The 23,994-nt window shown below is 37.5% G+C and overlaps 1 protein-coding gene across 1 annotated transcript in view; it reads left to right on the forward strand.

Moving 5' to 3' along the window:
• The window catches only part of EFCAB13 (EF-hand calcium binding domain 13), a 315,250-nt gene that overhangs the window by 181,544 nt on the left and 109,712 nt on the right, over positions 1-23,994 (forward strand). The window contains exons 28-33 of the mRNA XM_060395750.1: positions 6,572-6,676; positions 9,954-10,007; positions 10,548-10,652; positions 15,524-15,577; positions 16,214-16,318; positions 20,848-20,952. Of these exons, the coding sequence (XP_060251733.1) occupies positions 6,572-6,676; positions 9,954-10,007; positions 10,548-10,652; positions 15,524-15,577; positions 16,214-16,318; positions 20,848-20,952 (528 nt within the window). The remainder of the gene's footprint in view (positions 1-6,571; positions 6,677-9,953; positions 10,008-10,547; positions 10,653-15,523; positions 15,578-16,213; positions 16,319-20,847; positions 20,953-23,994) is intronic.

Below are 23,994 nucleotides of genomic sequence, written 5' to 3' on the forward strand. Positions count from 1 at the left end.
CCAATTAAAATAAATAAATTTATATTAAAAAAATAAAAAAGAAGTTAGACCATGCCAAAAAAATAAAAATAGTTAAAAAAAAAAAAAGAGTTCTATCACCACCATTATTTCCAGGGACTTTAGGACAGAAGAATAAGGGAGGCGTGTTAAGTGTGGGACTTATTTCCTACACCACATGAGAAGGGCAGAGTCTTCCAGATGCCCCAAGGGAAAGGACCATGAAGAATTCAAGCTGTCATGCAAGGAATGCAAGAATGCTCAGCCACTCATGCTTTTGCTTACATCCTTATATTCCTGAACCAGATTCTGTGGTCCAAGGACTATGTTCCCAGACTTCTAATCTCCCTCAGTGGGCTGTAGACAAACTCTAAAGAGCAGTAAATTTCACATTGCTGCTAAGTTGCTTCAGTCATGTCCAACTCTGTGCGACCCCATAGACGGCAACCCACCAGGCTCCCCCATCCCTGGGATTCTCCAGGCAAGAACACCGGAGTGGGTTGCCATTTCCTTCTCCAGTGCATGATAATGAAAAATGAAAGTGAAGTCACTCAGTCGTGTCTGACTCTTGGTGACCCCATGGACTGCACCCTACCAGGCTCCTCTGTCCATGGGATTTTTCAGGCAAGAGTACTCGAGTGGGGTGTCACTGCCTTCTCCAAAACTTCATATTAGAGCTAAATTAATTCATAAACTAAATAAACAAAAATTAAAGATATAAACCTGAGATCACTCCAGTGAGGCTAAGTGTTTGAAACATTTCCTGACTATTTTATAACCTTAATTGAATTAATACTTGCTTATCTTATTAAGATGCATTTAATTGCATCATTGTGTAGGACAGAACTGTTCCCTAAGATATTTTTTTGTTTCATTCTATCATTTTTATCACGTTCAATCTACCAGAAAGAATATGCAGGTGATCTTCATTGTCTTATTTTCTTTGCGTGGGATGATGTATCCATTAGGAAAAGTGGGACTAGATGTGGAGCTATCAATTATCATAATAGAAAAATATTTTTTTAGCTTAAGAGACCTATCTGAGATTATAATGGTACTTTTTAAAATATTGCTGTAATAAAATGAACCAGAATTATGAAAGAAAAATATATAGCTATTATTTGAGACTGTCATCTAGTCTTGCCATTGATTGCTGTTCCTTGTTTTGAAATAATAATTCAAGATCAACCAAGACAATGAAAGGGGCTTCCCTGGTGGTTCAGACAGTAAAGAATCTGCCTGCAATGTGGGAGACCTGGCTTCATTCTCTGGATTGGGAAGATTCCTTGGAGTAGGAAATGGCAACCCACTGCAGTATTCTTGCCTGGAAAATTCCATGGACATAAGAGCCTGGTGATGCTTTCTAAGGCCCACTTGACTTCACTTTTCAAGATGTCTGGCTCTAGATTAGTGATCACATCATCATGATTATCTGGGTCGTGAAGATCTGTTTTGTACAGTTCTTCTGTGTATTCTTGCCACCTCTTCTTAATATCTTCTGCTTCTGTTAGGTCCATACCATTTCTGTCCTTTATCGAGCCCATCTTTGCATGAAATGTTCCCTTGGTATCTCTAATTTTCTTGAAGAGATCTCTAGTCTTTCCCATTCCATTGTTTTCCTCTATTTCTTTGCATTGATTGCTGAAGAAGGCTTTCTTATCTCTTCTTGCTATTCTTTGGAACTCTGCATTCAGATGCTTATGTCTTTCCTTTTCTCCTTTGCTTTTCGCCTCTCTTCTTTTCACAGCTATTTGTAAGACCTCCCCAGACAGCCATTTTGCTTTTTGCATTTCATTTCAATGGGGATGTTCTTGATACCTGTCTCCTGTACAATGTCACGAACCTCATTCCATAGTTCATCAGGCACTCTATCTATCAGATCTAGGCCCTTATATCCATTTCTCACTTCCACTGTATAATCATAAGGAATTTGATTTAGGTCATACCTGAGTGGTCTAGTGGTTTTCCCTACTTTCTTCAATTTAAGTCTGAATTTGGCAATAAGGAGTTCATGGTCTGAGCCACAGTCAGCTCCCGGTCTTGTTTTTTTGACTGTATAGCGCTTCTCCATCTTTGGCTGCAAAGAATATAATCAATCTGATTTTGGTGTTGACCATCTGGTGATATCCATGTGTAGAGGGTGTTTGCTATGAGCAGTGCATTTTCTTGGCAAAACTCTTATTAGTCTTTGCCCTGCTTCATTCCTCATTCCAAGGCCAAATTTGCCTGTTACTCTAGGTGTTTCTTGACTTCATACTTTTGCATTCCAGTCCGCTGTAATGAAAAGGACATCTCTTTTGGGTGTTAGTTCTAAAAGGTCTTGTAGGTCTTCATAAAACTGTTCAACTTCAGCTTCTTCAGCATTACTGGTTGGGGCATAGACTTGGATAACTGTGATATTGAATGGTTTGCCTTGGAGACGAACAGAGATCATTCTGTCGTTTTTGAGATTGCATCCAAGTACTGCATTTCGGACTCTTTTGTTGACCATGATGGCTACTCCATTTCTTCTGAGGGATTCCTGCCCTCAGTAGTAGATATAATGGTCATCTGAGTTAAATTCACCCATTCCAGTCCATTTTAGTTTGCTGATTCCTAGAATGTCGACGTTCACCCTTGCCATCTTTCCAATTTGCCTTGATTCATGGACCTGACATTCCAGGTTCCTATGCAATATTGCTCTTTACAGCATCGGATCTTGTTTCCATCACCAGTCACATCCACAACTAGGTATTGTTTTTGCTTTGGCTCCATCCCTTCATTCTTTAAAACTCAACAGTGGCCACAGGACTGGAAAAGGTCAGTTTTCATTCCAATTCCAAAGAAAGGAAATGCAAAAGAATGCTCAATCTACCGCACAATTGCACTCATCTCACATGCTAGTAAAGTAATGCTCAAAATTCTCCAAGCCAGGCTTCAGCAACCTGTAAACCGTGAACTTCCTGAAGTTCAAGCTGGTTTTAGAAAAGGCAGAGGGACCAGAGATCAAGTTGCCAACATCTGCTGGATCATGGAAAAAGCAAGAGAGTTCCAGAAAAACATCTATTTCTGCTTTATTGACTATGGCAAAGCCTTTGACTGTGTGGATCACAATCAACTGTGGAAAATTCTGAAAGAGATGGGAATACCAGACCACCTAACCTGCCTCTTGAGAAATCTGTATGCAGGTCAGGAAGCAACAGTTAGAACTGGACATGGAACAACAGACTGGTTCCAAATAGGGAAAGGAGTACGTCAAGGCTGTATACTGTCACTCTGCTTATTTAACTTCTATGCAGAGTACATCATGAGAAACGCTGGACTGGAAGAAACACAAGCTGGAATCAAGATTGCCGGGAGAAATATCAATAACCTCAGATATGCAGATGACAACCACCCTTATGGCAGAAAGTGAAGAGAAGCTAAAAAGCCTCTTGATGAAAGTGAAAGTGGAAAGTAAAAAAGTTGGCTTAAAGCTCAACATTCAGAAAACTAAGATCATGGCAACCAGTCCCATCACTTCATGGGAAATAGATGGGGAAACAGTGGAAACAGTGTCACACTTTATTTTGGGGGGCTCCAAAATCACTGCAGATGGTGATTGCAGCCATAAAATTAAAAGATGCTTACTCCTTGGAAGAAAAGTTATGACCTAGATAAAAGTTATACAACCTAGATAGTATATTCAAAAGCAGAGACATTACTTTGCTGACTAAGGTCCATCTAGTCAAGGCTATGTTTTTTCCTGTGGTCATGTATGGTAGTGAGAGTTGGACTGTGAAGAAGGCTGAGTGCCAAAGAATTGATGCTTTTGAACTGTGGTGTTGGAGAAGACTCTTGAGAGTCCCTTGGACTGCAAGGAGATCCAACCAGTCCATTCTGAAGGAGATCAACCCTGGGATTTCTTTGGAAGGAATGATGCTAAAGCTGAAACTCCAGTACTTTGGCCACCTCATGCGAAGAGTTGACTCATTGGAAAAGACTCTGATGCTGGGAGGGATTGGGGCAGGAGGAGAAGGGGACGACTGAGGATGAGATGGCTGGATGGCATCATGGACTCAATGGACGTGAGTCTGAGTGAACTCTGGGAGATGGTAATGAACAGGGAGGCCTGGCGTGCTGCGATTCATGGGGTCGCAAAGAGTCGGACACGACTGAGCAACTGAACTGAACTGAAGAGCCTGGTAAACTGCAGTCCATAGGGTCGCAAGAGTTGGACATGACCAAGCTACTAAACCGCCAATGAAAAGGGAGATTCCCAGGTGATGCTATGACCAACCTAGATAGCATATTAAAAGGTGGAAATTACTTTGCCAACAAAGGTATGTCTAGTCAAAGCTATGGTTTTTCCAGTAGTCATGTATGGATGTGAGAGTTAGACTATAAAGTAAGCTGAGCACTGAAGAATTGATGCTTTTAACTGTGGTGTTGGAGAAGACTCTTGAGAGTTCTTTGGACTGCAAGGAGATCAAACCAGTCAGTCTAAAAAAATCAGTCCTGAATATTCATTGGAAGGACTGATGCTGAAGTTGAAGCTCCAATACTTTGGCCACCTGATGCAAAGAACTGACTCATTGGAAAAGACCCTGATTCTGGGAAAGACTGAAAGCAGGAGGAGAAGGGGACAATAGAGGATGAGATGATTGGATGGCATCACCAACTCGATGGACGTGTGTTGAGCAAGCTCCAGGAGTTGGTGATGGACAGGGAAACCTGGCAGGGTGCAGTCTATGAGTCGGACACAACTGAGTGACTGAACTGACTAACTGACAGCCTTCTTTATGTAAATATTTATTTACAACATTGTTACAGTAAAGTAGTTGCTCAGTCATGTCCGACTCTTTGCAACCCCATGGACTGTAGCCTACCAGGCTCCTCTGTCCATTGGATTTCCCAGGCAAGAGTACTGGAGTGGGTTGCCATTTCTTTCTTCAGGGGCTCTTCCTGACCCAGAGATCGAACCTGGGTCTCCAGCATTGCAAGCAGACGCTTTACCATCTGAGTCACCAGGGAATATGTACTAAATGCCACTAATTGTTCACTTCAAAATGGTTAATTTTATGTTATGTGAATTTCACCTCAAAAAAATTGTAGTGAGAATCTGCTTATACCTTTAAAGTTACCTCATAATTTTTACTTTATTATATTAATTAATTAGCTAGTTAATTAATTAGATACCTGGCATCAAAGCTCATTCCTATTCCTTATGATGTATGTTATAATTTAATCTTATAGTCTGTCCTTTCATGGGCTATTTATAGTATAGTCTTCAACCCAAGTTAAAGTTTAAAAGAAGATAATTTTAATTATGATTTTTTCTATTGATTACTTGATGCTTTTACATAATAATCACATAAGTACATTTCGTGTTTTCAAAACTGTATATAATAATGGTAAAGCATAGTCAGATGACAATTCCCGTGCAAAATATTTTTAATATTTTAAACTCATTTTTTTCATGTATTACTCCTAAATGTTTTCCTAAGAAGGAAAGTTTAAGGCCAATAACCTAGACACCATGCTTGAACACCCGGGAATCAAGCTCACAGAAGAGGAACATGAAGATGTGAAAGAATACCTGCCACTTAGTGAGCATTGTAAACACTACTGTACCATAGGGGAGAGTTTATGCACCTGTATATGAGATTTTCTGTAATAGTTTTACATAGTATTAAAACAGCATTTGATCTCTGGTTCCTCTGCCTTTTCTAAACCCAGTTCATACATCTGTACATTGCTAGATGGAAGCAATGCACAGGGCAAGGTATGTGGAATGGGGCACAGAGCTTCTATGTCCTCTCTGCCCTCCGGGTACTTCCATGTGTTTACCAACTTGGAAGCTCTCCAAACTCCCTCAGCTGATTTTTATGGAGGCTTCATTATGTAGGCATTATGGATGAAGTCCTTGGCCATTGGTGATTAACTCAACCTCCAGTGCCCCTTTTCTTCCCAGAGTTTCAAGAATAGGACTGAAAGTTCCAATCAAGTGGTTTGTTCTTCTAGCAACTAGCCCCGTATATTGTGGTTATCATCCAAGGGCTTTCCAAAAGCACCTCATTAGCATACCATAAACTCAGGTGTGGTTGGAAGGGGCTTTTTAAGAATAATGGAAGACATTCTTTTCACCTTAAGTGATCTGAAGCTATGTTAGGAACTGAGGACAAAAGACCAAATATTATAACAAGGGATGTTCCCATCACTTTTATCACTGAGGAAATTACAAAGGTTTTAGGAGCTGGTTGGTACAGAGGTGAAGACAAAACATATACTTCTTGTATCATAAATCATAATGTCACATATTTTAGTTCAGGAAATAAGAACAACACTTTCCTATTGGCAGAAGTATGTGACATTTTCTCTACTTCTGTAAATGGTCTAGAAGTTATGCCATAATCTTTAAAAGCAAATTATATAGACTATTCCCCAAAAAAGGCTCAAGGGAAAAAAATTCTAATTCCACCTTCATTACTGACAGTTTTTATACAACTAAATGTACTTCATTGTGTGTCAATATCTATAATATACAGTAATTCATTGCTTTTTGTCACATTCCAAGTTTATTAAATTTTGCTTATTTTCCTCTCTTTTTCCCAAGGAGGGATCGTTGATGTCAGTAAACTGGACACTGTTTTGCAAAACATGGGAATGAAGCTTATAGGAACAGAAAGTAAAGACTTACTAGAGAATCTGCCTGTTGATGGTGAGTGCTTACATTTTTTGCACTGTTGAAAATAACCTGAGATGTGAGTATCTGTAAAATCACTTCTGGAAAAAAACTTACTTGCCATTAAGAAGACATTTTAAAAAGCTTAGAAATGAATTTTAAAAAGAAAATAAGAAAATATTTTTTCTCATCATTTTATTAACATAAGCCAACAACTCCTTTAATTTTGGTTCTAAAGGAATCATGAAAATGAAGACAGAACTGTTATTAGGAGTATAAAAAGTGAGGCAAGAGAAAAGCAGTTGAGGGAAAAGTTGCATGAAAAACAGTCTGGAAATAGGTTAATGCAAAAATATAGAAAAGAGTAGGTCAGAGGTGAGAGAGTACTGACATGTGGGACATGTCCCATAACTGTATGGTAATGCTCACTCCCTTTCTCAGAGTCATGGACTATCAGACATTCTGGTCATTAAGTATTGAAATGCTTTCTTATTTCGCTATTGCCATAAAATCCACATTCCTACACCAGACTCCGTGATCCAAGGACTGTATTCTTAGGCTTACCCCTTTTATGATCTAGAAATAAACTGTTAAATACAGTTAAAACTGAATTAGGGCTGAAGTGCCTTGGATCAATGAAAATATTATGCTAAGTAAAAGGAGTCAATCATAAGACATCGCATATTGTGCGATTCATCTATCTGAGATGTCTATTATTGGCAAACCTATAGAGACAGAGAATAGACAATATTTCCTGGTACTGGGGATGGTAGAGAAGGATGGACTAGGCTTAATGAATATTAGGTTTAGGGTAACAAAAATGTTTTAGTGTTAGATTGTGGTGATGATTGCTCAGGTCTCTGCAGCTATACATTTTTAAATTGACCATAATATGTGAAAGATATTCACACCTGTTCAATAAATCTGGTAAAAAATTAATAATGGCCTACTTGAGTTTTTAAATAGAGGAGAAAAAAATTCCTCTCAGTCTAGATTTAGTATCACTGTGGAGAATTCATACTTCCTTCTGACCACTTTCTGTTATTCACAAGTGATCAGTAAAAACTGTTAAACTATTGGGAATATTTTAAAATTATGTTATTATCTCTGATGTTATTATTGAGTTTCTCAATAACATGAGCTTAAAGCTCAACATTCAGAAAACTAAGATCATGACATCCGGTCCCATCACTACATGGTAAATAGATGGGGAAACAGTGGCTGACTTTATTTTTCTGGGCTCCAAAATCACTGCAGATGGTGATTGCAGCCATGTAATTGAAAGACGCTTATTCCTTGGAAGGAAAGCTATGACCAACCTAGACTGCATATTAAAAATCAGAGACATTACTTTGCCAACAAAGGTCCGTCTAGTCAAGGCTATGGTTTTTCCAGTAGTCATGTATGGATGTGAGATTTGGACTATAAAGAAAGCTGAGCACTGAAGAATTGATGGTTTTGAACTGTGGTGTTGGAGAAGACTCTTGAGAGTCCCTTGGACTGCAAGGAGATCCAACTAGTCCATCCTAAAGATCAGTCCTGGGTGTTCATTGGAAGGACTGAAGCTGAAACTCCAATACTTTGGCCACCTCATGTGAAGAATCGACTCATTAGAAAAGACCCTGATGCTGGAAAAGATTGAATGCAGGAGGAGAAGGGGACGATAGAGAATGGTTGGATGGCATCACCAACGCAATGGACATGAGTTTGAATAGGCTCCAGGAGTTGGTGATGAACAGGGAAGCCTGGCATGCTGCAGTCCGTGGGGTTGCAAAGAGTTGGGCACAACTGAGTGACTAAACTGAACTGATATGGATATATTTCATTCTGCCCTTGCATGTTCTCAAATTGTTACCTTCTGAGCCACCAGGGAAGCCCCTGATTCTTCATAGGCATGAATATTTCGTTATTTGAAATCATTAGGTAGGCCATATACCTCTCAAATGTCTATATTCTCATATTTTCAAAGGAAAAAAAGTTGATGTCAATGACTTTCCAAATCTTCTTGGGAATTGAGCTGACTGATAAGGAGTGCTCAGAGCTGAAGAAAATCCTATCAATTGATGGTGACTTTTTAAGAAGTTATAAAACTTGCCTATGAAATTTCCTCTAGAAATGTCTTAACTTTAATAGAAAAAAATTCTAAGCTGTGTAGAAACCATATAACTGTCAATTAAATTTGCTTTTTAAATCATTAAAACCTTTGGCTATGAGTAAAGCAATTAATATTGTGTGTGTGTGTGTGTGCTTGGTCATGTTCGACTCTGTGACCCCATGACTGTAACCCACCAGGCTCCTCTGTCCATGGAATTTTCCAGGCAAAAATACTGGAGCCAGTTGCCATGTCCTACTGCAGAGGTTCTTTCCAACCCAGGGATCAAACCCACATCTCTTGCATCTCCTGCATTGGCAGGCAGATTCTTTACCACCTGCACAACCTTTACCACTGGAAGCCCTGACTTAATATTACTTATACTTAATTATAAAACCTAATTATAAGCAAGGAAAGAAAGGAAAATGAGGAGAGTGAAAAACTAGTAGAAGGAAGAGAAAGAAGTCAGAGGAAAAAAATGGTGATCTAGTGGTTAAGAATCCTTCTTACAATGCAGTGGATACAAGTTTGATTCCTGGTCAGGAAACTAAGATTCTCACATGCCATGGAACAACTGAGTCAGCGTGCCACAACCAGGAAGTCCATGCACCTCAACAAGGATCCCACATGTTGGCGACTAAGATCTGATACAACCAAATAAATAAGTAAATATTAAAAAAATGGGAAACAACAATATAGCAGAGTGGTTGAGAACAAAATACCCTGTGTCTGAATGCCTAGATTCAGATCCTAGCTCCGCTACTTATCTTCTGTGTTATCTTAGACAAGTTTCTTCTAAACCTCAGTGTGTCAATTTCCTCATTTATAAAAAGAGGATAAAAATGATAAAGCACTTTGAAATGTGCTTAGTATAAGGTAAAATTTCAATAAAAGTTATCTATTGTGCTGTTATTGTAGTTGTGATTATGATGGTGGTGGTGATACTGGTGGTGGTGGTAGCAATGATGGCTATAATGGTGGCAATGATGATGATGCCTTGGCATAGCCCAAACTCACAATTGCTTTGGGTAACAAAGATCACAGGGACATGTCACCTTTTTAAAAGTTGTTATTTCTACCTTTATTGTTAAAATTTCTAGTTAAAATAACATTTTAAGGAAAATTATGAAAAATATATTTATAGAATCATGAAATACAAAATACTCTTTTATGAATGACCATACAATTTTCATTCTGACATGAATTTGCCTTTTCTTATAGCTATTGGACAGGTGTTTCAAAATAGGGTTTTGGATGAAGTAAAGTCTCTCAAAGGTAAGAATATACCTATTAAATTCTTGAGTCTATAACGTTATACTGTGAATATTATTGATTCATTACTTATGCATCCCTAAATATCTTTATTTTATCAGATAATATTCTTTATTATATTTTTGCATCTAGCTTTGCATTTACCAAAGCAGGTGAAAAAAATAATTTCAAATTTACTTATATATAGCAAGTTAGTTATTTTAGAAATTTGCCACAAATAACCTGAGCGTTTATGTGACAAAAATAACCTGTTACTTCAGAAATCTATGAGATTAGTTGCTTCAGCTCTAGTTTAAAAATTGTAAGAAATTTTATGGTATGTTTTCTTACCCCCTCAAGCCCAACTTTAAAAAGAGAAATTTTATTTATAACTCTGCTACTTACTTTTTCAGTCATGAATATGATTTATTTTTATTACTGCTTTTCCATTACTTTTCTGAGGTAATAATGGCTATTAGAAAAGGAATTTATGGATAGAGTTATATTTTTAATGTTTTGAAGTTATTTAATTTGCCTCATTTTAATTTACTCTCTTTTTCTAAGGCGGGATGATTAACGTCAATGATCTGAACAAAGTTCTTGGAAACATGGGAATTAAGCTCACAGAAAAAGAACATGAAGCTCTGATAGCTAATCTTCCAGTTGATGGTGAGCATGAAGTATATAATATACTCTAACATCTCTGAGCTCCAAAGGGTTATGTCCAAGTATCTGCTAAATATTTCTATTTAGATGTCCCAGGCTAAAAAGAAATTCATTATATTTTAATTGAATAGATTCTTAACTCCATGTTCTCTACATCTCCTATAAAACTGGGGTCATTCTTCACTCTAACTTTCCCTTAATCCCTGTCCCCGTTAAATTCTATTTAACATCCTAAAGATTTCTTTACTCTGCTTTCTTTACTCCTGACTATCTGTTACCGCTGCCCCTATAAACTGGTATTTATAGCCCCAACTTTCTACCTCATCAACATTTGACATTGTCAGGTGTATTATATTTTAACAGGGTTGATATGAAATTGTATCTTGTTGTTTTAAACTGCATTTGCAGATTGCCAGTGAGGTTATCATCTCATACCTTTACTGATCATTCAACCTTTCTTTTCTGTAAATTGCCTTTTCATATATTTTGCCTAAATCTATTAGGTAATTTGCATTTTACTAATTAACTTGTAGTTCTTTATGTACTCTGTGCATGTGTGCTAAGTCGCTTTAGTCGTACCTGACTGTCTGAAACCCTATGGACTATAGCCTGCCAGGCTCCTCTGTCCATGGGATTCTCCAGACCAGGATACTGGAGTGAGTTGTCATGCCTTCCTTCAGGGGATCTTCCCGACCCAGGGATCAAACCCGTGTCTCTTATGTCTCCTGCATTGGCAAGTTGGTTCTTTACCACTATTGCCACCTGGGAAGCCCACATATTATATGCTAATATGTATGCTAGTAGGATATAGCATCCCACTCTGTATGCTAATAATTTTTATGTTTTATATACAAGAAATCAAAAGCATCAATTCTTTGGCACTCAGAATTGATACTTTTCAACTGTGGTGTTGGAGAAGACTCTTGAGAGTCCCTTGGACAGCAAAGAGATCCAACCAGTCCCTCTTAAAGGAAATCAGTCCTGAATATTCATTGGAAGGACTGATGTTGAAGCTGAAACTCCAATACTTTGGCCACCTGATGCAAAGTACTGACTCACTGGGGAAGACCCTGATGCTGGGAAAGATTGAAGGCAGGAGGAGAAGGATCGACAGAGGATGAGATGGTTGGATGGCATCACCGACTCAATGGACATGAGTCTGGGCAAACTCCAGGAGTTGGTGATGGACAGGTGAAGTCCATTTGGTCACAAAGAGTCGGACATAACTAAGCAACTGAACTGACACAAGAAATATCTGTCTCTTACTTAGCATGTTGCTTAGATTATCACCTTTCATTGAGCAGAAGTTCTTAATTTTAATAGAATTAAATTTGTCACTATCTTCCTTTATAATTTGTATTTTATTTAGAAATTTCTTCCTTATCATCAGATCTTTCCTATTGTTTTTATCCGATTTCTTTTTAATTGATAAGAAATTTATTTATTTATTTATTTTTGGTGAGTTAGTGAAAGTGAAGTCACTCAGTTGTGTCCAACTTTTAGCGACCCCATGGACTGCAGCCTACCAGTCTCCTCCGTTCATGGGATTTTCCAGGCAAGAGTACAGGAGTAGGGTCTAATATTTTTCTGTATTAATGGCCAGTATTTCATTAGCCCTTTTCCTAATGATTTGTAATATTTACTATCATATATGCTAGAGTCAGTTTCTAAGTTTCTATACTGTTTCATTGACCTATTTTTCCCTCTATCAATATACTATGCTACCTTAATAATAAGACCTTACATTAGTAAATCTTGAAATTGAATATTGTAAGTACCCCTTCTTGAGATGTGTCTTATATATATATATATACATATATATATATGTGTGTGTGTGTGTGTGTCTTATATATATATATATATATATATATATATATATATAAAATGGAGTATTACTCAGCCATGATAGACAAGGAAATAATGCCATTTGCAGCAGCATGGCAAGATTAGAGATTATCATGCTAAGTGAAGTATGTCAGATGGAGAAAGACAAATATCATATGATATCATTTACATATAGAATCTTTTGAAATGATACAAATGAACTTATTTACAAAACAGAAACAGAATCACAGACTTAGAAAACAAAGTTGGTTACCAGAGAGGAAAGTAGCGGGATAAATTAGGAGGTTGGAGTTAACATACACACACTACTATATATAAAATAGTCAAAAAGGACCTACTGTATAGCACAGGAAGCTCTTCTCAATACTCTGTAATATCCTATATGGGACAGGATCTGAAAAAGAATAAATATATGTATAAGTAAATCACTTTGCTGTGCACTTGAAACTAACACGACATTGTGAATCAACAATACTCTAATATAAAATAAAGTTTTTAAAAGTACCCTTTCTTGTTCCTCAAAATTATGTCAGTTATTTTGTAATTCTTAGTCTTCCATAAATTTCATAAACTGTTTCTAAAATCTATGATTAATACCATTTGGATTTTAATTGAATATATATTAAAATTAGTACTGTGGTATTTCCAGACTCTTGTTGATTTTCTGATGTTAATCTGGTTTCCCACAACCCTACAAAGATATTTAAAATCAATTATTTCTTTTTCTTGTTATATTTAATTTGTTAGGAATTGCAGCCCAATTTGAATACTAGAGGTAAAACAGGCTTTCTTGTCTTTTTGTGGTTTTAATGGACAAACTTCTTAAGTTTCACCATTGAATAGTGGTGTCTACTTTTACATTTGTTTGTTTTATTGAAACAAACAATATATGAAATTCACATATTCATATAACATAAAATTAGCTGCTATGAAATAGATAATTCAGTGGTATTTAGTACATTCACAATATTGTACAATAACCAATTCCAGAACATTTTTGTCTTCTTTTTAAGACTCTCCATTATTTTAAGCTGTTACTTTACACTAATCCCACCTTTGGTATTAGGGTAATATTGGCTTCATAGAATGAATTAGGAATTATTTCCTCCTTTTCTATTTTTTTGGAGGAGTTTGAGAAAAGTTGGCATTAATTCTTCTTTAAATGTTAGTAGAATTCACCAATGAAACCAACTGGTCCCAGGCTTTTTTTTTTTTTGTTTGGTTGAGAAGTTTTTGATTGCTAATTCAATCCATTTTCTTGTTAAAAGGCTGTTAAAGGTCTGTTTCTATTTCTTCTGGAGTCAATTTTGGTAATTTATGTTTCTAGGAATATATCTTTTTCATCTGGGCTATCTAATTTGTTGGCATGTACTTATTCATAGTATTCTCACATAATCCTTTTTATTTCTCTGAGGTCTGTAGTATTTCCCCACTTTCATTATTTATTTTAGTATATTGCATCTTTTTCCTTAATCAATTTAGCTAAAGATTTGTCAGTTTTTTCTTTTCAAAGAGTCAGCTTTTCATTTTCTTGATTCTCCTGATTTTTCTGACTTCTATTTCATCTATCTCTACACCCGAATTTATTATTCCCTTCTTTCTACTAGCTTTGAATCTAGTTTGACATAATCCACTTTCAGGGCTTATGAAGCGCCCAGTCTTGCCTGAGGTATATGGCCACATAGAGGAAGGTTACCAAATTAGAGTTCTCTTAGCACAAAGAATAGTAAGTAGTTGGGGTTTCCTGGTGGCTCAGATGGTAAAGCGTCTGTCTACAACACGGGAGACCCAGGTTCAATCCCTGAGTTCGGAGGATTCTCTGGACAAGGAAATGGCAATCCATTCCAGTACTATTGCCTATAGTCCATGGGGTTGCAAAGAGTAGAACACGACTGAGTGATTTCGCTTTCACTTTTCATGGCTGATTGTTAGACAACCAGCAATATCTGCCACATACCCACAAAGCCTACTACATGGCCTAGTTCATATTAACAATTCTTTACATATTTAATAAATGAATTAATCAGTAGACAAAAAATAATGAGGAAGAAAACTTCCTGTGGTGGGAAATGGTAGAAAGCTTTGACACTTGTCTCAAATGTATGCTAAGTTGCTTCAGTAGTGTCTGACTCTATGCAACCCTATAGCCTGCCAGGCTCCTCTGTCCATGGGATTCTCCAGGCAAGAATACTGGAATGGGTTGCCATTTCCTTCTCCACAGGATCTTCCTGACCCAAAAATCAAACTCACATCTCTATGTCTCCTGGATTGGCAGGCAGGTTCTTTACCACTAGTACCACCTGGGAAGCGTGTCTCAAATGTATAGAAATCAAGTATTTACAGCAAGTCATGGTGATTTAAAATATTGGAGAAAAGAAATTTAGCACAGAATGAAAGATGAAAAGTATAGACACTTTTCCATTTGTGGTGACCACTGATGGAGCTTTGTGGCTGGGATAAATCATATCTTGATCTCCTTATACAGGAGTGTATAGCTTCATATAAACTAGAGAATCCTTATAATCTAGGAAACAATTGGTTCTTAATTTTATTGGGTGAATTATTGAAATCTAATTAAGTATAAATTAATATACATTTATCAGTTCAGTTCAGTTCAGTTGCTCAGTCGTGTCCGACTCTTTGCGACCCCATGAATCGCAGCACGCCAGGCCTCCCTGTCCATTACCATCTCCCTGAGTTCACTCACACTCACGTCCATCGAGTCCATGATGCCATCCAGCCATCTCATCCTGGGCCATCCCCTTCTCCTCCTGCCCCCAATCCCTCCCAGCATCAGAGTCTTTTCCAATGAGTCAACTCTTCGCATGAGGTGTCCAAAGTACTGGAGCTTCAGCTTTAGCATCATTCCTTCCAAAGAAATCCCAGGGTTGATCTCCTTCAGAATGGACTGGTTGGATCTCCTTACAATAAAATAAAAATAGTTGATTTTGACTAGGAGCTATAAACAAGTATTTTATACCTTTTTTCTAAATCTCAATCATTTATATTAATTGTACCTTTTCTAATAGCTAATGGAAAGATTGTTCTCAATGAGCTAATGGATGGAATAAAAACTGTTATAGGTGAGTGACAAATACTCTAAATCTAAGAAAATAAATTATTATACTAAATTATATTTAATGATTTTTTTATCAGCATTGTCATAACTGTTTCATCATCATTGTTGATTTAGACATTTTTCCTTTTTATTAATGAGTGGTATTTATCAAATTTTCCAGAGTTGGTTGAACTGTAGATAATCTATATTTTAATAACAGTGCTTTGGTGCAGTCTTTTGATAAGAAGTATCTTATTCTATGAAGCATTTGTCAACAACATATTTCATATGAGTTTATAATTATCACATATTAATGACCAAAGTACAGGTATAGATGAAGCACTGTAGATGAAGCAAAGCTTCAACTTATATAGGTAATCATATAAAGACCAACACAAATTTCATTCAATAGCTAAAGATCAAACATATAAAATATTCTATTTTATCATGGTACTTTTTATCCCTACATTCTATTGTATACTATATTATCCTGTCCACATAATTAGGAGATAATACCTTTAACATATGTTTGTGATGAAGTTTTGCTCTTGATTCAATAACTGAAATCAGTGCTACATAGGAAAATATTATTTATTTTTATATTTTAAATCTTTAAGTAATTTTTAAAATTCTTACATTTTATAATTCTTATTATTTGTAGGGGAGGACATTGATATCTCTGACACAGAAGGTATTCTGGAAAACATGAGGATACAATATTCAGATAAGGAACGCTTGGAGCTATTGAAAAAGTTATCAGCTGATGGTAAGCATTTCAAATATCACTGTAACAGTGGTTCCCAAGAGGGGACAGTTTTGCTCCCGAAGAAACATTTGACAATGTCTGGAAACGTTTTTGGTTGTCACAACTTGGTTGGGGGGAGGGGGGATGTGTCACTAGCATCTGGTGGATAGAAGACATCTAGTGCATAGGACAGGCCCGTACAGCAAAGAATTATCCAAAATGGTAGTAGTGCTTCTGTGAAGAAACTTTGCAGTAAAACCTTTAAGAAAACTTAGATTTGTGTGTTTAAGTAAGAATGCCTATTCCATTTGAGACTTGAAGAAAAAGTTTGTCAAAAATTAAGAAATCTTAATTGCATAATTTAGTTCTTCATTTGAAAATCAAGAAACATACCATCATTATGAATAAGTGCTGAGAAATACCTGCCATTACTCTTAATTCTACTGCAATACTTAATTTTAAGAGAGGAAATTGAATAAAAAGGAAGTGTGGATGTTCAGTCATTCTGTTGTGTCCAATTCTTCATGACTCCATGAACTGTAGCCAGCCAGGCTTCCCTGTCCTTCAGTATCTCCTGGAGTTTGCTCAAGCTCTTTTCCATTGAGTCGATGATGCCTTCCAACCATCTCACCCTCTGTTGCATCCTTCCCCTCTTGTCCTCAATCTTTCCCAGCATCAGGGTCTTTTCCAATGAGTTGGCTCTTCGCATCATGTGGCCAAAGTATTGGAACTTCAGCATCAGCCCTTCCAATGAATAGTCAGGGTTGATTTCATTCAGGATTGACAGGTTTGATCTCATTGCTGTTCAAGGGACTCTCAAGAGTCTTCCCTTGCACCACAAATCAAAAGCATCAATTCTGCAGTGTTCAGCCTTGTTTATGTCCAACTCTCACACCTGTACACGATACTGGAAACACAAAAGATTTGGCTCTTCAGACTTTTGTCAGCAAAATGATGTCTCTGCTTTTTAATACGCTATTGAGGTTTGTCATAGCTTTTCTTCCCAAGGACCATGTGTCTTTTAATTTCATGGCCGCAGCCACTGTCCTCAGTGATTTTGGAGCCCAAGAAAATAAAATCTTCCTGTGTTTCCATTTTTTCCCCATCTATTTGCCATGAAATGATGGGACTAGGTGCCATGATCTTAGTTTTCTGAATGTTGAGTTTTAAGCCAGCTTTTTCACTTTCCTCTTTCGCTTTCATCAAGAGGCTCTTTAGTTCCTCTTCACTTTCTGCCCTAAGGGTGGTGTCATCTGCATATCTGAGGTTATTGATATTTCTCCCAGCAATCTTGATTCTAGCTTGAGCTTCGTCCAGTCCAGCATTTTGCATGATGCACTCTGCATAGAAGTTAAATAAGCAGGGTGACAATATACAGCCTTGACGTACTCCTTTCCCAATTTGGAACCAGTCAGTTGTTCCATGTCTGGTTCTAACTGTTGCTTCTTGATCTGCATACAGGTTGCTCAGGAGGCAGATAAAGTGGTGTGGTATTCCCATCTGTTTAAGAATTTTCCACAGTTCATGTGATCCACACAGTCAAAGGCCTTAGTGTAGTCAATGAATCAGGAGTAGATGTTTTTCTGGAATTCTCTTGCTTTTTCTATGATCCAACAATTGTTGGCAATTTATCTCTGGTTCCTCTGCCTTTTCTAAAACCAGCTTGAACATCTGGAAGTTCTTGGTTCATGTACTAGTGAAACCTGACATGGAGAATTTTGAGCATTACTTTGCTAGCATGTGAGATGAGTGTAATTGTACGGTAGTTTGAACATTCTTTGGCATTACCTTTCCTTGCGACTGGAATGAAACTGACCTTTTCCAGGTCTGTGGCCACTACTGAGTTTTCTAAATTAGCTGGCATATTGAGAGCAGCACTTTAACAGCATCATCTTTTAGGATTTGAAATAGCTCAACTGGAATTCTATCACCTCCACTAGCTTTGTTCATAGTGATGCTTCCTAAGGCCCACTTGACTTCACACTCCAGGATATCTGGCTCTAGTTGAGTGACCACACAATCATGTTGATCCGGATTATTAAGATCTTTCTTGTGTAGTTCTTTTGTGTATTCTTGCCACCTCTTCTTAATCTCTTTTGCTTTTATTAGGTCTTTACTGTTTTGTCCTTTATCATCCCCCTCATTGCATGAAATGTTCTCTTGATATCTCCAGTTTTCTTGAAGAGATATCTAGTCTTTCCCATTCTTTTGTTTCTCTCTATTTCTTTGCATTAATCACTGAGGAAGGCTTTCTTATCTCTCCTTGTTATTCTTTGGAACTCTGCATTCAGATTAATATATCTTTCCCTTTCTTCTTTGCCTTTCACTTTTCTTCTTTTCTCAGCCATTTGTAAGGGCTCCTCAGACAACCATTTTGCTTTCTTTCATTTCTTTTTCCTTGGGGATAATTTTGGGCACTGTCTCCTATACATACAAACCTCTGTCCATAGTTCTTCAGGCACTCTGTCTATTAGATTTAATCCTTTGACTCTAGTTGTCACTTCCACTGTATAATCATAAGGGATTTGATTAAGTCATACCTGAGTGGCCTAGTGGTTTTCCTTACTTTCTTCAATTTAAGTCTGTATTTTGCAGTAAGAAGTTCATGATCTGAGCCACAGTCAGATCCCAGTCCTATTTTTACTGACTGTATAAAGCTTCTCCATTTTTGGCTACAAAAAATATAATCAATCTGATTTCAGTATTGACCATCTGGTGACGTCCATGTCTAGAGTGTTCTCTTATATTGTTGGAAGAGGGTGTTTGCTATGACCAGTGTGTTCTCTTGACAAAAATTGGTTGGCCTTTGTCCTATTTCATTTTGTACTCCAAGGCCAAACTTGCCTGTTACTCCAGGTATCTCTTGACTTCCTATTTTTTACATGCCAGTCCCCTATGATGAAAAGGTCATCTTTTTTTGGAGTTAGTTCTAGAAGGTCTTAAATATCTTCATGGAACCATTCAATTTCAGCTTCTTTGGCATTAGAGGTTGGGGCATAGACTTAGATTACTGTGATGTTGAATAGTTGGCCTTGGAAACAAACCAAGATCATTTTGTTGTTTTTGAGATTGCACCCAAGTACTGTGTTTCAAACTCTTTTGTTGACCATGAAGGCTACTCCATTTCTTCTAAAGGATTCTTGCCCACAGTAGTAGATATAATGTTCATCTGAATTAAATTCACCCACTCCGGTCCGTTGTAGTTCAGTGATTCCTAAAATGTAGTGTTCACTCTTGCCATCTCTTGTTTGACCAATCCAATATGCCTTGATTAAGGGACCTGACATTCCAGGTTTCTATGCAATATTGTTCTTGACAGCATCAGACTTTACTTTCATCAGACATCGTTTCTGGGCATCATTTCTGCTTTGGCTCAACCTCTTCATTGTTTCTGGAGCGATTTTTCTGCTCTTCCCCTGGAGCATATTGGACAACTACCAGCCTGGGGCGCTCATCTTTCAGTGTCATATCTTTTGGCCTTTTCATACTGTTTGTGGGTTTCTCAAGGCAAGTATGCTGAAGCAGTTGGCCATTCTCTTCTCCAGAAATCCAAATGAGAAAAGTAAAAGGAGGGATTAAAAGACTGAATGTTTTGGCATGGTAGAATAATAATGATAATACTGGCTTTACAATTCAAAGAGAATATGATCACTTTTGTTTGGGGAGGGGAGGGTTGTACCACATGGCATGTGGGACTTTTGATCAAGAATTAAACCCATGTTCCCTACTTTGGAAGCATGGAATCTTAACCACTGGACCACCAGTAAAGTCCCCAGATGATCAGACTTTCAAAGTTTGTTTTTAGTTTGTAATGTTGTTATAATTTGATAATATGGAACAATTTTAAAGCCATAATTTAATTCTAAAATGATTTTAAAGCCATCTTGGTGACTGATTTCTCTTTTTCCTGAATTATGTGTTTTTTTACAGCTGATGGGAAAATCTAGCAGAATAGATTACTGGAAGGTATAAAGACTCTTAGAGATAGGAGAGTCATAATGAAAAAAGCAGATGAGTGCTCTGTAATTTACCATTTTTTTGTTGTAGTATAATACACATAAGATAAAATTTCTATTTCAGTAACATTAAGTATACAACCTTCTGCAACCATTACCACCATCCATATCCATAAACTTTTCATCACCCCAAACAGAAATGCTTTCAAAAAGCCCATTAAGAACCCTTTCCTCTGCCCTGAGTAACCACTACTCTACTTTCTATCTGTATGAATTTGCCTATTTTATATACCTTAGGTAAGTAGATATCATTTAATTTTGTTGTTTTTTTTTTCCAAGAAAAATCCATATTTGTTTAAAATTTCCCAAACTGTGGCAGGGCTTGGAAAATCAAAATCTGAATCTGTACCATAAAAAAACAAAAGATTTCTTTTATTCATAAAATTTGATCAACAGTGAAGCCAACCAGTCTAAAAATTTAATCAGCAGTAACAACCACCACCCCTTAGTTGAACAGAAGAATTGACTGGATTGTCTAGTTTTGTCACATTTTTTAATTACTATATTTTGCTCTCATCCCTGTCTCTTTTTAAGGAGGGAAAATTGATGTCAGTAAACTGGACACTGTTCTGGAAAACATGGGGATAAATCTCACAGAAAAGGAACTTAAAGATCTGACTCAGAGCCTGCAAACTGATGGTGAGCAACAAATGGTGAACAGAGTTGAAATGGCATAGTGGTTAAAGGCACAGACGCTAGAACCAGACTGACTGGGTTTGAATTCTAACTCTTAAGGTTTAAAGTTATGGCATCTTAATGTTCTTCTGTCTCATTTTCTTCATATATGAAAGGAGTACATTAATAACACATCCTTAATAGAATTTTGTGAGGATTAGTGCCGGGGTCCAGCCCCGGTGGATCCAGGGTGATTTGAAGGTGGGGACGGAGTCGGCGTCTCTGGAAATAACTTACTTAATTACAGATAGAAAGGGATTAAAAGATTAGCAGAGAAAAAGAGGCTGAATAACTTGGTTCACATGGGATACCAATCACCACCTACGTAGGCCGCAGGCGTCTTCCCGTTCTCCAGAAGGAGAGGTGGCACTGAGGCCCCCCCGGTCCGATCTTAGAAGCCCAGGCAAAATTAGTAGGCTTGGTGGGTACCCATGTACCAGATGGAAATTCAGCCAGAAAATAGTAGGAGAGAAAAAAGGGGGCTGAATAACTTGGTTTACGTGGGATACCAATAAAATTCCAAGACAAGGAATTTGCACCATCTACGTTGGGCCACCGGTGCCACTTGAATATCGGAAGGTGCCCCTCCTTGGGCTCCTTCTCGCGTGGTCTTGAAAACCGGGGCGAATAAGTAGACCTGGAGGGCACCCACGCTCCAGATGGGAATTCAGCCCGAAAAATGGGGAGCAGAAAAGAACGACATGAGGGAATCAGTCTTTCCGGAAACTGATCCGATTTTTTTATTTTTGGGTTTGCTTATATACCTTTTGTTACACATAGGGATGAATACAGAGTCACGTGGGGGTCAGCAGTCTTGACCTTTGTCAAAATCAGGTGCTTCACATAAATGTATAAAAAAAAAGGTCTTAGGGATATTACATCATCTTCTGGCCATGAGTGAGACCTGCTTACATTTTATGATCCTTTCTTTCTGATAACCAAAAAAACTTATTTCTTCCAAGGGTGTTTTTTCTTAAACCAGGCACCACCCTCCAAATAAAGTTACATTCCTATAGGGTGAGGGTGTAGTGAGTTACAATCAAGAAAGAAATTTATTCAACCCAAGGTTAACATGATTAGTCTTAAAGGTTAATACTTATTTCTCCTATATGCTTAAAGGTTAATACTTATTTCTTCCTATATGCTAGTTATATTCATTATAAGGGTAGGGAACATGGAGATTTAGCAGCAAACATCAACCCAACAAATGAAAATCCTTTCACCAATGCTCCCCTTAAGATCTATTTAGTCTTAAGATATGATAAAGTTACATTCTTACACAGCAAGGACACAGTGATATATAACAAAGTACAGTGATCTATTACAAAAGAGAAAATCCATTAACTCAAAAAGTCTAGTATTGCTAACATCAAAAACTACCATATTTCCTTTGCTATATTCCAAATACATTGATTAATATATTCCCAGGTATCTAAGGATATAGAGGCCTGGCGGCAATCATTGACTCAACAAAAAGAAAAAGCCCTATGCTAATTAAGACTCTCAAAATACTCCAAAACTCTCTGTGCTGTTTATGGTTGAGAGGTAGTAAACAATCATGTGCCTAGTGGCAGCAGTAAGGATAATCCTGTCACACAAGCTAGTCTGTCAGCAGAGAGGTTTGACCTGAGACATCCTTGTTTCACCCAGAGCAGGGAATTAGCAGCAATTATTGACACAACAAATGAAGAGACCCTTCACCAATATAATTCCTAACCAACTATACTAATAATTTCTAACTCCCCAAAAGATTTTGCCTTTAGTAAGTCTAAAACATCTCGTGCCTCTCAGGTTGGGAGGCTGTAAACAATCACATGTGGCCGGACAAACCTATACAAGTGGGCTAGATAACCTTCAGAGGAGTCTGTAAGCTGAAACACTCTTGTCACGCCCAGGAATTTCTATTGCTTTGGAGCTGCACGTTTACTCCTTCTCCGAGAGAAACGGTTATGGGGGAGAGCCCCCCGTAAAGTCAGAGGTGTAGGTGAGAGCATAAAACAGACTCTGGTTTTGGGGTTAGATGCTTGGGAACAGGGGGTTTCCTGAGGCTTGATCACGCCTTTGCGTATGCCAAGCCTCCTTCCTCATGACCTTTGCCATGGGCAGAATTCCTCACGCTGGCCCCCGGCAGATTAGATTAAACCAGTGCCTGGTATTATACATAATGTGTCCAATAAAGTCACTTATTACTATGATAAATATTATTGTTATAATCATTTCTATTATTATCAAGCACCTCTGAAAGCTTGTGAGATTATAGACCTCTTCAAAATGCTTACTTGATGTCAAGCTGCTTAGAAAAACTTTGAAAACCCAACATGGAAGTAAGAACAAACATTTTCTCTTGACTTTTACATTAATTTATATTAATGTTTTCTTTTGCATGATGATGTCTACACATTGCTGAGAATGTCAACAGGATTACTGAAGGACCATTAGGGAGACAGGAAAAAAGAGAAAAAGTGGGGAGAGGTTTCAGAGGTCAAGGCTTGTGACAATGGGACATAACAAAATTAAAAGAGTAAAATTGAAAAAAAAATAAGGGAGAAACGAAGAAAGCCTACTGAGCATAATGATTAAAATTTCACCCTAAATTGCATCAAATTTTCAGAGATATCTTCCCCCAGCTATTTAAAATAGAAACACAAAGATGGTGTCACTTTTTTTGTCCCCTTAGAGAGTCTCATCACAGAGCAAAGTTGTCTATAATTTGGGCCACCCAGTGAACATGTTCTTCCTCCTTTAGAAGGCTATAAAGATTCCTGTATGATGTTGCCAGACTCCATTATCCAGGAGCTGATGTTGAACTTCAGTTCCCTCTTGGAAACCTGGAAACAAGCTCAGATTTTTAAAGAAATGTTAAGTAAGGTTGAAGTGTAACTATTCACAGAGCAATTCCCTCCTAGAAGGACAAGATCTAGAATATGTGAACTTTAGAAGATTCCAGTAAGGCCAAGAAATATCTCACCACTGGACAAATCCATTTTTCCCCATCTTAATCAGATG

Source organism: Ovis aries, chromosome 11, assembly GCF_016772045.2.
Source record: "Ovis aries strain OAR_USU_Benz2616 breed Rambouillet chromosome 11, ARS-UI_Ramb_v3.0, whole genome shotgun sequence".
Lineage (NCBI taxonomy): Eukaryota > Metazoa > Chordata > Mammalia > Artiodactyla > Bovidae > Ovis > Ovis aries.